Below are 14426 nucleotides of genomic sequence, written 5' to 3'. Positions count from 1 at the left end.
TTGAGTGCCCCCAATCCCAGTACCCTAAAAAATAAAACAACTCTAGGCTTTTGTTCTCCCATTTATAGAATGAGAAGTTGAACCATATAACTTGTTTCTTGCTATTTTCTCCATAATGAGTGTGTGTGTGTGTGTGTGTGTGTGTGTGTGTGTGTGTGTGTGTGTGTAGGTGGGGGAGTTTTAGGACCCAGATGCGAGGCTGACACTGTGCTCATGAAGCATTAGTCTTCCTCCACCCTCCCACCCCATGGCCTATGGTCCTGAAGAAGAAAGATATGAAGGTAACGTTACAGTGAATGAACAACTGTGTGGACACTCACAGTTGGAGTGATGGATGATAAGAGATGCCAAAAAGATCCCTCTTCATAGTCACTCTCACATCCATTTCTCAGCATGAAACTCAGGCATCTGGTCTACCCTGACCATCTTCTTTGGTTATCTGCAAAACTACCCATCTTCCAGCCTGTCCAGTCTTGATATATCTGCTCAAGGAAGTTTTGGAGCTCTCTTCGAGTCCCTGAAGGCTAACGCCTCACATCTCTAATCTGGGATGTTCTCTCCAAGTTGCTAGTGGGTGACTGGCCATGAGACCCTCTGTCACTTGCAGGTTTGGGCAGGGATGACCTGCCACACTGTGCTGGGATGGCTGCCCTGGAGGGTGGGGCTGTAGCAGGGATGCCTGGCACAACAGCCAGGCAAACAGACCTCCTGGCCAGGGCTTGCAGAGTGCTGACGGCAGGAGTGGGCACTGGAACATCCTGTAGCTACTTGCTCTTCTCTGGAGCTGCCAGGCATCTGCCCACAGTGCTGGGGAGTTTCACAAGAGCAGGGAAAGGATCAATAACCCCAGAATGGGAGAGTTCCAGGCTTCAAGAAGGGCCAATTGACCCAGGTACCCTAGGTAAGGGGAGAATGAGAGAAGTTGGTGGGGCCTGAAGAAGAACCTAAGGCTGGTGGGAGGATACAACCAGGGCCACAGGCATAGCAGGAAAAGTAAGCCTACGGCAAAAGATGGAGCCTTCCCTTCACGCTGAGGTAAGCCATACCAAGAAGAGGGCTGGGAGGAGGCCATGCCAAGGTGATTGACTCAACCACCCAGAGCTGCCAATCTCCTCCCACAGAGGGTGTCTACTCAGACTCTAAGAGGTCAAGAAGGGTGGGGAGAAATGAGCAGAGCAGGGAAAGGCAGGATATAAGGCCCTGGCCTGGGGAATCCCAGATTAGGTGTCTGTTCTTTCTTGCTCATTTGAAGGGTGGATAAAGGGGGTAATGTGATCAGAACTAAGGAGGCCAGGCTCTGCCAGGCACACTGTGGATATCCATAGGCATGTTTTTCAGTCTTAATGGACTTTGGCATCCCTCCTGTGATTCTATGATGTTATTCTCCTGCTTAGAAATGTTTCTTGGCTCCTTCCTGCTTACCAGGCTCAAACCAAAGTCAAGGATCTCCAAGATTTGGCTTCTTTCTAACTATCCAACCTCATTTCCCAGCACCTCTGGACACTGCTTCTGCTATAGGCATGTTGGCATTGCTGACCTGTGAACATGACCTGTGCATATCTCCCCCTGAATTTCCACCTGTGCTGGATGTTTGTCCAGTTGGGTCTTCCCTCCCCAGTAGCTGTATAAGTTCTATCACTTTCTCAGTGCCCAGCTTAACACCCTCCTTTTTTGATTGCCCTGATCTGCACTGTGCTCTCGTTTCTTGTGGCTGACACATATTTAATCTTTCCCATTCACATTGACCCCTAATCATCTTCCATTCTTTTTTTTTTTTTTGGTACCAGGGACTGAACTCAATGCACTTAGACATTGAACTACATCCTGGCTCTTTTTAAAATATTTTATTTAAAGACAGGGTGTCATTGAGTTGCTTAGAGTCTTGCTAAGTTGCTGAGACTGGCTTTGAACTTGCAATCCTCCTGCCCCAGCCTCCTGAGTCACTAGTATTACATGCATCAGCCACATTGCCAGGCTTCAACTTCCATTCTTTAATACTAATGGTTAGTATAGGTTTTAATAAATGCTTACAGAGAGAACCTAAGAAGTTGAAAGTCTCCCTCACTAGACTTTAGTTTACTTAAGGGCAGAGGCCCTGTCTTAGAATTCTTGCTTTTCCCAACACAGGCTTCCTGGCCATGGTGCTTGCCAGAAAGTCTGACACCAAACATTGAGCACATCAACACAGACTGCACCTACTATGTGCAAGTCATTTTCCTAGGCTTGGGGAAGGACAGTAAGGAATGTATCAAGTCATATATCCCCTGAAATGTTGGAAATGGCACACATGGCACACCAGGCCACTGCATAACTGAGCGAAGCTAAACTCTTTGATTAAATAATTGTGATTGAAATATTTTTCATCATAAAACCTTTTCTCAATGATTCAGAGACCTCATTCTGAATACTCTTCGAACATTCGGGTCAAGGTCATGACCTCAGGGTTGTGTGCTTTGGAGTGTTGTGCTCCTTTTTACAGCTTGGTCTCTGCCTTTCTGCTAAGCTATGCATTGCCTCTTCTTGTCAGTATCTGCCTCTAGAAGTGTGCTTTTCTTCCCTCCAGTGTTACTTCTGATCTGTTGGGAGCTAGAAATCTTGGCAATCAAGTCTGGTATAATAAAAAGATAGTATTAATAGTAATGGTTAACATACATAATTTCTTGTTGTATACCAGGCACTGTTCTAAGTGCTTTTTGTACATGCACTTATATATATTTAGTCCTCTCTTAACAATCCTTAAAGGCAGGCACTATTAATATGCCCATTTTGCAGAAGAGGGAACCGAGTCTCAAGTCACACAGCTAACAAATGGTAGAGCTGCTCTTCAGACCTGGGCAGTCTGGTTCTGGGGTCAATGGCTATAATCATAACCCCATACTGCCTCTGACCCTAGCCAGCTATGACTGTTCAGTAGGACTCTGGCTCTCAGCCATCAATTCTGACAAACAAGGTGCTCCAATCCATCTGAAGAGTATAAAGAATTCAATAAAGTAGCAAAGAATGTCAACGGCTTACTTTAAAAAGACAAAAAGGATTCATGGTTCACTCTAAAACAGTGTTCTTCCCAACTATTGCCTCAGATAGCAGCCACCATCTTCTGGGTGAGTGGGAGACTAGACAAAGAAACCTAAGCTCTGTTTTACCCAAGGTGCCCAATCCAGGAAACTCCCTCCAACAAGGCCATGTAGTTTAGGGACTGAGTAAGCCATAAGCCTCTCACATATACAGATGCTACTATGATTTATGAAATAAATTTTAAAGGGGTTATTAATTTCATTGGTTTCTGAAGTTGTCCTTGAACCTGTGATCCTCTTGCCTCAAACTTCTGAGTCATTGGGATTACAGGCAAGTGCCTCCATTCCTGGCAAGAGACACGTTTTGAAGAGAAAAGCCACTGAGCTAGAATAAGGGTAAATAGGTCTGAAAGAGCTGCATTTGAGGGGCTCTCCAGTAAACAAAGCTATGAGCTTTGGTCCCTGCTCATTGTGAAACACTGTGAAAACTACACTGCTGCTCAGCAGCTTTTTTGACATCTCCCAAGTTCCTAGCTGGATGTGACTTTGTGCAAGTTATTTCCTTGTAAGCCATGTTCTCTGTCAACAAAGCCTAGACTCGAGTTGGGAAGTCAGATCTGCAAACATAAATGATTTAAAAACATTTCACGATGGCCATGGGTAACAAAGGAAGTGGACAAAATATTTTTCGAAATGAATGACAGAGACAATATCAGGTTTGGAATAATCTTTTTGGCTTCTATAGACAAGTGGCAATATAGAGACCTAAGAAGTATAGTGTGGAGCTATGTGCTCCATGTGGGGACATGGAGAGGTCTAGGAGGGGACATGGGTTGGATGCAACCCATAATAAGTAAGTAAAGCTGGAGGCTATAAAGGAAGGGTTCTTGTGTGGGAGTGCCAAATAATAACAATCACAAAGGACTCTAGAGTTGCATGTTTGTCCTGAGTTGAGTTGAGCCTGATCTCATAGACTTACAAATCTTCCTAATCTCCTACATTGATAAACTCCATCTGTTTGTAGAAATTCACACTGGGGAAATGTAACAATCATCCACTTTATGCTTTGAATATAGCTGTATTCCAGCTTATCCACCAAATTGTTCTCAACACAGATTTATTGAGCACCTACTATGTGCCAGGCACTGTGCTAACACTGGAGAGAAAACATATATATTTGCAAAAAAAAAATTGAGGTTTACATAATAGGTGGTTCTGTGTAGGATGAGTATAGAATAAGCAACATGCAAGAGCTCAACTATGGAATGTCTTGGGTTCCAAGGACATACAGTCAACAAGGATTGGAAGAGAAAGAAGAGGACTCTTGGTGGGGACAAAGCTCTCTTTAGCTTGTCTCCAGGCAGTATCTGGAAAGGTAAAATGGAGAGAGCTCTGACTATTAGAAGCACCTGAGAGGCTGCCCTGGGGTGGACCCCATAAGCCTGGCCTTTGGAGGCAGACAGACCTATGTTAGAATGAGTGTTGAACGTTGATACCATCATCATCTTAGCTCAGAGGCACATTTTAATTCCTTCAAGCTTTCTTAGCTTTTTTTTTTTTTTTTTTTTTTTTTTTTTTTTACCAGGGATTGAACCCAGGGGTGTTTAGCCAGTGAGCTACATCCTCAGCCTTTTTTATCTTGTATTTAGAGACGTGGTCTTACTAAGTTGCTTAGGGCCTTTCTAAGTTGCTGAGACTGGCTTTGAACTCCTGCCTCATCCTCCTGAGCCACTAGGATTACTGGTGTACTCTACCGTGACTGGCTTTTTTTACCTATTAAAAAAATAGAAGTATTTACATATTTAGGGGTTGTTGTAAGAGTTTAAGAAGAAAATGCATGTCTGACACAGTATCTTGTATCAATAAACACTGGCTTCTGCTAAAGGAGCCAAGAGGCTTTGCACATATCCCCAAGAGTGACCTCTGAGGAATCTCAGCTGACCCTTAAGAGTAGATAGGAACAAGGTCAGTTTTGACCAACTTGGTCTTAAATACCTGGCAGGAGAGTGTAGCCTAAGCACAGTCCTACATGGACATTTAAAAGGAAAAACAATGTTTTTTTATATATAACTAAAGATGTATACTTGTGTCAGCCCTACCAAGAGTGAGTAAAGCTGGAGGCTATAGAGGAAGGGTTCTTGTGTGGGAATGCATAATAATAATGATCACAAAGAACTCATGTTTGTCCTGAGTTGATTTGATCCTGATCTCATAGACCTACAAATATTACTAACCTTCTATATCCATAAACTTCATCTATTTTTCACTGACATCATCATGAGTTACTGTCTTCATGGTTTTCAGAGACTGGCTGAGATACTAATTGTTTTTGTGCCAATTGTTTACAAAAAAGTAATGCTTTGCTGTCTTGTTTATAGTTGTCTCAGCATGATCCCTGTCCTACGTATGCCTTATCCAGTCACCTGCCATCTGCCACTGTGGACCTCTGGACTGCTCTGATATTGAATACTCTTAAATGTCCATATCCCACATGATAGAGAACAAGAACTTTGGGTTACTTCCCTTAACTTTGCTCCCTTTCAGAAGGAAGCAGCTTAGAGATGTTGTTGCCCATTTTCCCATAGAAATGGAATGCAGGAATTCACAGTGGGGAAATGTAACAGTGGTTCACTTTATGCTTTGAATATAGCCCTTGCTGCTCTGCCACTGCAACTGATTTATTTGTTTGTTGGTTGGTTTATTTGTGTGGTTGGTGCTGGGGATTGAACCCAGAGCCTTGTGCATGCAAGGCAAGCACTCTTCCAACTGAGCTATATTCCCAGCCCTGCAACTGATTTAATTAGTTTTTTAGTTGTTGAAGGACCTTTATTGTATTTATTTATATGCACTGCTGAAAATTGAACACAGTGCCTCACATACGTGAGGCAAGCGCTCCACCACTGAGCTACAACCCCAGCCCCCCTGCAACTGATTTTTTAAATGAACATGTTTCTTTCTCTTCCTCTCTCCTTGCTCCTCTCTAATCTCTCCTCCTCCCTAATCTCAGGATAAATTGGATTTTTTTTTCCCCATTTAGGGAGATTTATCTGTATTTGAGTACACACTCACCATAGGAATAAAGTAACCCAGACTTTGGGGATGGTAACAGAAGACCTCAGAAATGACTGTCTCCCAAATTAACACATGAATTACAACTACAATAGAGAACATGTGGAAGGTAGCCTTTAAATGACCTCTTTAAAAGCACCCTGATCCTGCTGATGGGCAGAATCACAGCCTCTGGGACAGGAGTTCCCTGTGTTTCTCCTTTGCTAGCAAAGTAATAACCTTCTTTTTCATTTTTCTCAAAAACAAAATCAAAGCAGGGCACATCAGTGTATTCCTGTAATCCCAGAGGCTTGGGAGGCTGAGGCAGGAGGATAAAGAGTTCAAAGCCAGCCTCAGCAAAAGCAAGGTGCTAAGCAACTCAGTGAGACCCAGTCTCTAAATAAAACTCAAAATAGGTCTGTGGATGTGGCTCAGTGGTTGAGTGTCCCTGAGTTCAATCCCCAGTACTTCCCTAACTCCCAGAAAAAAAAAAAGAAGAAAAAAAACCCCACTAATTTCTATCTTCACCCCCTTTCCCTTTCTAAGTCTCCTCTATAGAGGGCCTATCTATCCGCTCTGGCCAGAAGGGAGCCTGGGTTTTTAGCTCCCTTCCTATGGTTTTACAAATTTTGAGTCACTTGATTGTTTTAGGGAGGCTAGGCCCTGGGACAACAGCTAGCCAATCAGGGAACAGCTCTCCTAGGACTCTGAGCTAGGGACTCTGGGCCCGGACACACGTCAGCTGGGCTGACATGAGCAGGAACTAAATCTCTTCGGGGATAACCTACCCTTCAGGGCAGTGAAAAAGATGGGCTTGTGCTGGCCCAGTGCTTCAGTTCTAACTACAGCTCATCCACGGTTCAGTACAGCCGCCTGCCCTGGAGGCACAAGAGCTTGTGGGCAGGACAGGGCACAGGGCTCCGTGGGGCAGGTCTAGGCAGAGGCACAAAGCTGATTGGTGTGGGCATTCAGTTTTGGATGACTGGACCCACTATGTGGTGTGGTGTTCATGACCAGGGGCTCCTGATTTAGCTCCTGGGACCTGGTACTGCTCCTCACTGTAGTTTCTGTGCTCCTTGGGGGATCTGGAGGGGTTTAGAAGGGGACATGGGTTGGATGCTATTCTAGTCTAGCCACTAAATTATTTTCTGACCCTAATCCTGATGTTTTTCCTTTTTTGGGTTTCAGAGGATCTCTGTCTTCCTCCTCTAACAGGCTAACAGGACATCCCCTTTCCCTAAGGAACAGGCCAAAGGCTCCTGGGCCATCATCAAAGTTGACCTAACTCCTGAGACAAGTGTCTTACTGAATGCCAAGATGGAGCCTAGGCCATTCTTGGGTGGCTGAAGCTCCCTGCCCTGAAGGGGCAAAGTGCTTCACAGAGGCAGGGCAGGTGCTGCACCTTGTTTATGCCCACAGAGCAGACCTCATTAAGTTGGGGTGCAAAGGCTCATAGGTCCCCAGACCTTGGGACTGCATGTTCTCACTCTCTCCAGCATAAACACGGGAGCTGGGGTGGGGCAGGGACTGGGTAGAGTGATCAGCATGTCTAGGCCTGCACGCTCCTGTAGGGGTGAGGAACCACAGCCTGGAAACTCCTCCCAGAGCTGCCAGTGTTGGCTGGGGAGCTGCGATCAAGGTGAAGAGCCTTAGTCAAGGCCTAGGAGGAAGCCCAATGTAGGGCTCCAACACTGCCCATTTCTCAGCAATGGTGAATTTTATTCCCATTGAGAAGACATTTCTCATCACCTAAGGCCTTTCCTATTACTTTCTCAACTGTTACTGGTATATCTTTCTGGTATCTGCCTTTTCCTTACCTACCCCCCAAATGGTCCCATAGCCAGAAGGGCTTCTGGGATTCTTGTGCTTGAAAGCCTACCTCCCACCCCAGACTCCCCAGGCCACAGCTTGGCAGGGCATGGGTTCTGTTCTGGGGCTGGGGTAGAGGTCTGCCTGCCAACTGCAGACAAGAGTGCTCAGCGGGAGTAGAGTGAGAATAAAATGTGCACCAGCCTCCTATGGCTGGACTGGTCTAGCCCCCTTGCTCCAGCCTAGGGGGGCTATAAGCAAGCCTCTCCCAGCATTGGCTGAATTCAACAGCATTCAAGTCAAGGGCTTGTTTTTGTTTTGGGTTTCTTTTTCTTTTTTGGTACTGGGGACTTAACTCAGGGGTGCTTTACTGCTGAGCCATATCCCAGCCCTTTTTATTTTTTATTTTGAGACAGGATCTCACTAAATTGCTGAGGCTAGCCTCCAACTTGTGATCCTGATGCATCAGGCTCCCAAGTCGCTGGGATTACAGGTGTGTACCACTATGCCCTACTCCATGGTTTATTTTTAATGGTGGGTCAGAATATCCCTGTAAATCAGCCACGGTGGTCTTCTCCAACCCTAGAGTTGTATAGGAAGTGCTATAGGAAGTGAGGGTCATCCTAGAGCTTTGGTGCTTCACCTAGCAGAATCTACCCCCAGCCTTCCCTGGGCACCAGCCCTCAGATTGACCACAGGACCTACATGGCTGAAGGCCAGGGTGGGGACCCCTTCCTGCTAGGCTCTGCATATTTCTTCTCCCCACCACCTGCCCCTCCTCACCACAGCTGCTCTCCCTCCCAAAGTCCAGAGAAGTCTGAGCCTCATCTTTTCCTCTAGGTCTAGGGAATAAACAGGGAGCAGTGAGACTATGATGATATCCTGGAGAAAGACTGTGACCTGGGGGTCATGAAAGCAGTGCCCCCTTTCCCTCTCTCTGCTCACTCTGAGGGATCCTCCAGGGGTCTCAGGACAAAAGCACAGGACCTAGAGAGGCTCAAGGGCTCCTTGGTGCATTTGGCCCTACCACTCCAACAGTCCTACCCTAGCAGCTGGTCATACAGAGAAAAGGCAGACAGAACTCTCAGGCAAAGCTTGCATGATAGTGGTCAAAGCCTTCACGTGATTCCAGTTCAGCCTCCATCCCTGCCTCGCGTCCTAGGCACTCACATTCCTTCATCATGCCAATTTCCACACAGCGCTTGAGCCGGCAGGCCTGGCAATGGCGTCGGTTGTCCTTGGTGATGCGACAGTCCCCATTGAAGGGACAGGTGAAGAGCGCCTTCCGTTTCATGCTCCGCCTGCAGAGAAAGCACATGCCTGCACTGGGTCACTGAACCTTCTGATTCCTTAGTGCTGGCTATAAATAGCCTGCCAGGTCCATTCCACCCCTGCCCCCCCCCCCACTCCCCAGGATGCAGGGCCCATCCTAGACCCTAGGCCACGGTCAGTGACCCCAGTGCGCTATGCCCTGCCCTAGCTTCATGTACCAACCAGTCCCTCCTCCTTCATTTATTGCCTCCTTAGCTCTCATCATTGCTTTTACTTATTTTTACAGCCTTCAGTTCCCCTCTCTTTTTAAAATGACACAGGAAATACACAAGTGAATTTTTCCAGTAAAATTTTCTAAATCCCTAAAATCTGCAGAGTAGCCCTCATAATGAGGCTTTTAATGAGAGGCAAGGATGCCAGTCTCAGCTTTCAGTCTTCTAGAGTCTAGAGGTCTGAGACTAGGACAGTCTAGATGTCTGTGACTAGGACATCCTGTGATCCAGGGATGGATTTGTGCACAGGAACGTAGAGAAGGGAGAAAAGGCCCAATCCCAAACCATAGCTCTATTCACCTGAACAGCCTGTCCAGAAAGGGAGGAGCAGGTAGGAGCAATGGCCTCCTGGAAGGCAGAGGAAGCCAGGGAAAACTATAAGAACTGAAAACTACCAAAGAGTTTTGAGCTAGGGAGCTGCCCTCCCCTGTGGGGTATAGTATGGAATATTCTCTGTGTGTGATAGAGAGTATATGTGTGTGTGTGTGTGTGTGTGTGTATGTGTGTGTGTGTAGTATGCACACATATACCTTTGCTTGCTTGTGCAAGCTTGAGGGTTCATTTTCCTATTTTTTTTAAAGAGAGAGAGATAATTTTTAATATATATATATAAGTTTTAGGCAGACACAACATCTTTGTTTGTATGTGGTGCTGAGGATTGAACCTGGGCCGCACACATGCCAGGCGAGCGCCCTACCACTTGAGCCACATCCCCAGCCCATCATTTTCCTAATTTGATGTTCTCTCCCATGCCAACCACACCGTGTAGACTTTGGAGGCTGCATAAAGAACACCTCCCTCAAAGCCTCCCCTATCCCTGTCCTAAAGGCTTCTCACCATCCCTTCATGTGCCTCTCACCCCCCAGCAGGCCAGCCCAGGCTTATGCACATAGTGAGGGAGGGTGGAAGTCCTCTAGCTTATAGTTCTATGCAAAAATGTCCATACACTCTATGGATCAAAGCAAGTTACCAATCAGTTTAGATTCAAGGAGTGGAGAAAGATGGCTCTTTTTCATGAGAGGAACTTCAAAGTCACACTGCAAAGAGCCTGGGCTCAGGAATGGGTAAAATTTATAATCAATATACACCTCCCAGCCCCAACAGGACCAGGCCCCACTTTTTCCCCCAGGGAAGGTGACAAAATTAAGATAAAGAAAACTGGTGACAGAATATCTTTTTGTGTGAGTTGTAGCATCTTCTAGAGAACTTCTGGGTGTGGAGATAACAGAACCTCAGGAGCAAAAGTCCCAGTCCCAGCCCTTTCTCTCCCAAAGATGAGCAAGTAGCATCATTCTCTCCAGATGACAAGACACTAATTAGGATTCTTGGGTTAAAAAAAAAAAAAGACTCACTGATCATGTTCCCTGGAACACATATGGGGTTTAGGACAATCACACTCATCAGTTGACAGACTCAGTCCAATAAACAGACAGATGGGTACCAGACCAATCTGGCCATGGGATGGGGGAGAAGAGATCAGAGAGAGACTGTGCAGCAGCCTAGTTAGTCACAGATCCTCATATCCACAGGTGACCAGAGACCATTAGTGTGACCCCTTCATTTAATAAATGTGACCACTGAGGTTAGGAAACTTATCAATAAGACTATTTAGCAAAAGTTAAGGCTTTCATATCTGGAAGTTGGGAATCTGAGACTCAGCTTCCAGATTCTTGGATTATTTTCAACTCCAGAAACTCAAAGTACTGGGTAAAACTGAGCCCACATGCAAACAGTCCCAGGAAGCAAGCCCTTGGGTGCATTTCAAGGCCAAGAAGGACCCAGTGGTAGAGGAAGTAGCTGCTATTGGTTTTAGACACTAGCTCTGGTATGCTTCTGTGATGACCCTCATTACCCCAGGGGACAGGAGCAGACCCAGGGTTGTGAGGGGAGGTGGAGCAGAGCCAGTCTATTAGGGGTGCCTTAAATCCATGCCCAGCCCAGCTATGGCCCAGCCTGTCCTGTAGTTATTGCCCAGAGAGTGGTACAATATCGAGCCATTGTCTACCATTGTCCAAATTTTCAACCTTGCCTCAATACCCCGATTGCAGGGATACTTCTTTCCTGAGCAACAGCAGAATATGGAAACTGTTGGGCTACCCAGAGATCAGACAGCCACCACCACAGGCTTGGCTCTACTGCAGGACCGGCGCTCCTCCCTCACTCCTTTACCTCCTTCCACTCTGTGGTTTTTGAGGTTTCACCTGTTACCACAAATGCCCACAATTCTCTAAACCCACTCAAAGACCAAACGTTTCTAATTCAGAGAAAACTCTCATTTCCTTTTTTTTTTTCTTCAAAACCAGGCATTTAGCCCAGGGGTCCAAGGAACTGCTCTGTCCTCCACCCACTGTCTTGTCTGGCTCTGACCTCTTCCTGTGAAGCTTCTAGGGCCATGGGCACCAAGAAGAGCTCACAGGCAGGCTGTTGGCCTGGCCAGTGACCTGAGTCAAAGCCCCATCTGTCCCTAGCTAGGGCTGAGAGATTGCTGAGACCCCCAAAAGGGGGCATCTGGAGCCCTTCAGCGGCTCCCCTGTCCTTCCTTGGGCTTTAGGGAGCCTGCCTCTAAGCCTCACTAGGGGATAGCCTCCAAAAGCGAGGTTGCCTGAAAAGAGACTTTGGCACTTCACTCTTTTTAAAAAATTGTTCTCGTGTAGTTTTAAACCTGAAGCCCAATTTCAGGCTTCCACACAGAGGACGTTGTCGATAGCCACTCAGCCAAACTTCACCTTACTGCAAGAATGGACTCTACTGAAGCTGGGTTAGGAATACAAGGATTACAGAGCTGGATTAAGAGAAAACACTCTACAAAGTATAGTATGAAACTCAAGTATTACAAAGGAAAAAGAGAGGAAGGAAGAGGAAGAAAATGAGATGGAGAAAGAGGGAAGGGAGGAGAAGGAGAATTATAAAGTTCTGGCACTTTCTAGGGGCAGGCACACAACCTCACATCAAGACTAGAACTGGGAAGAATACAGCCTGTGCTCTTGGCCTAAATTTTTTTTCTACTTGTAGATGGACACAATTCCTTTATTTTATCTTATTTTATGTGATGCCGGGGATGGAACCCAGTGCTTCACACTTTAGGCAAGCACTCTACCACTGAGCCACAACTCCGACCCTCTTGGCCCTTTTTTAGGCAATGCAAAAAAGCAGCTTATACATTTTATGGAAAGTTTTTTGTTTGGTTTTTGTTTTTGTTTTTGGTGCTAAAGATTGAACCCAGGGCTTTGCACATGCTAGGCAAGCACACTATCATTGAGCCACACCCCAGCTCTGGTGCTTTTCAATTATTATTACCATTGTTTAAAAATACAGTGATTAGGCCTTCTGAATGCAAAACCAGAGGAAGGCCTGGAAGATGGAGATTGAACACATGTTCTGGAGTGTGGGGTCAATGTTCAGGGAGGGTACGGAAAGCACACTTGCTGATTCCAGCAACCAACCTTGGGTCCTTCATGGAATCCTGACCCAGATCCCAGGGCGACCTTTCACATGTGTCTGGTCCAATATGGATGTTTGTAGGGCCACACTCCTCTTGGCTTAGAGGCCAACTTTTTCCCTGTCCTTCCACCTTCTTTTCTTTTTTTTTTTTTGTGGAGTTGGGGATTGAACCGAAGGCCTTGCTCATGCTAGGCAAGCACCTTACCACTGAGCTACACCCTCCATCCTGCCCTCCCACTTCCACATATGGGGCTGTCATCTAGTCTCTGCCCACAAGGAGTCAGGGCAGCCAGACCGCCCAGTCCTGGCTCTGTGCTTTGTCCTACAGATCCACACCCTACTCCGCCTTCCTCCCAACACTAATTGCTGAGCTGGTTTGGTTTGAGAAACAAGAGCTTTGGGATTCCACAGGAGCCTAATGCCTCGGCTGCTCTCTGAGCTGAACCCTGTCATCCCCTGGATGGTTGGCAATTATACCCCAGCTCAGGAGGGGGGGCAGGGGTGGTGCAACAAAGCTAAATATAGACACAGTTTCTAGAAAGCCAGGGGTGAGAGAGGACATTGACCGATTCTCATGCCAGAAACCAATTCATCAAAACATGAGGAAGACAGAAAGTTCATGAAAGCGTCAAGCATAGGGGGCTGGGGCCTCAAGCCTGGGGCAGAAGGCCCTGCTCATGTAGGTGTCTCTGCCAGCAGTGTGGAGTCAAATGCCCCCTGTGGGCTCTGCTGCCGCTGAGTGTCACAGAGATTCCATGCTTGGTCAAGACACAGGAGCTGGATGGAGCCCCTGATATGAAAGACTCAGGTGAGGTGATAGAAATGTCACCTAGCTTGGGGCAGGGATTGTGGCTCAGCAGTAGAGTGCTGGTCTCACATGGCGAGGTCCTAGGTTGGATCCTCAGCACCACATAAAAATAAATAAATAAAATAAAGGAATTGTTTCCATCTATAACTAAAAAATAAATATTAAAAAAAAAAAGAAATGTCACCTAGCTTGACTATGGTGGTCATTACACAATGCATATGCACAGCAAAACACTGAGTTGTATCCCCTAAATACAGACTATTTCTATTTGTCAAGCATAAACAAAGGGGAAAAAAGACCAATGTCAACTGATAGGGGTCTACGTGGCAGGTTTATATATGGTAGCATTAAGGGGTTCTGAACAGGTAGACTTAAAAAGCATTTTAAAGGAAGGTTAAAACTGTGAGAAAGAGCTCAGACCTCTTTTCTAGAAGGCAATTTGGCAACATAAACCAAATATGTTAAATGCACAGATCTTTTAACACAGTAAATCCAATTCCAGGGGTCCATCCTGCAGGTAGATCAGGCCCTGGGCTCAAGACACTGCAAAAGTGCCTGGAGACACCAGACAGAACCTACATGCCCATCATAGAGGACTTGCTTATTACACCACAGAACCTCAATACAACACTGCATGACTAAGAATGTTAAAATGGGAATGAGCTTGGAGAAATATTCTTTAGTAGATGAAAGCAAGATGCAGAGCAGTGACGACAGCATCACTCCTCTGCATGTGTCACATGTGTGCACGCACGTGCACAC

At 46.2% G+C, this 14426-nt stretch overlaps 1 protein-coding gene across 7 annotated transcripts in view; it reads right to left on the bottom strand.

The window, feature by feature from the left end:
* Vdr (vitamin D receptor) overlaps positions 1 to 14426 on the bottom strand; it is a 60102-nt gene that overhangs the window by 13889 nt on the left and 31787 nt on the right. For all 7 annotated transcript variants that reach the window (XM_078014784.1, XM_078014783.1, XM_078014787.1 and 4 more), the window contains one exon: positions 9042 to 9172. In XM_078014784.1, the coding sequence (XP_077870910.1) occupies positions 9042 to 9172 (131 nt within the window). The remainder of the gene's footprint in view (positions 1 to 9041; positions 9173 to 14426) is intronic.

The sequence above is a fragment of the Ictidomys tridecemlineatus genome, chromosome 6 (assembly GCF_052094955.1).
Source record: "Ictidomys tridecemlineatus isolate mIctTri1 chromosome 6, mIctTri1.hap1, whole genome shotgun sequence".
Lineage (NCBI taxonomy): Eukaryota > Metazoa > Chordata > Mammalia > Rodentia > Sciuridae > Ictidomys > Ictidomys tridecemlineatus.
The sequence above is the reverse complement of the archived record's forward strand: the minus strand, read 5'-3'. Positions and strand labels throughout refer to the sequence as shown.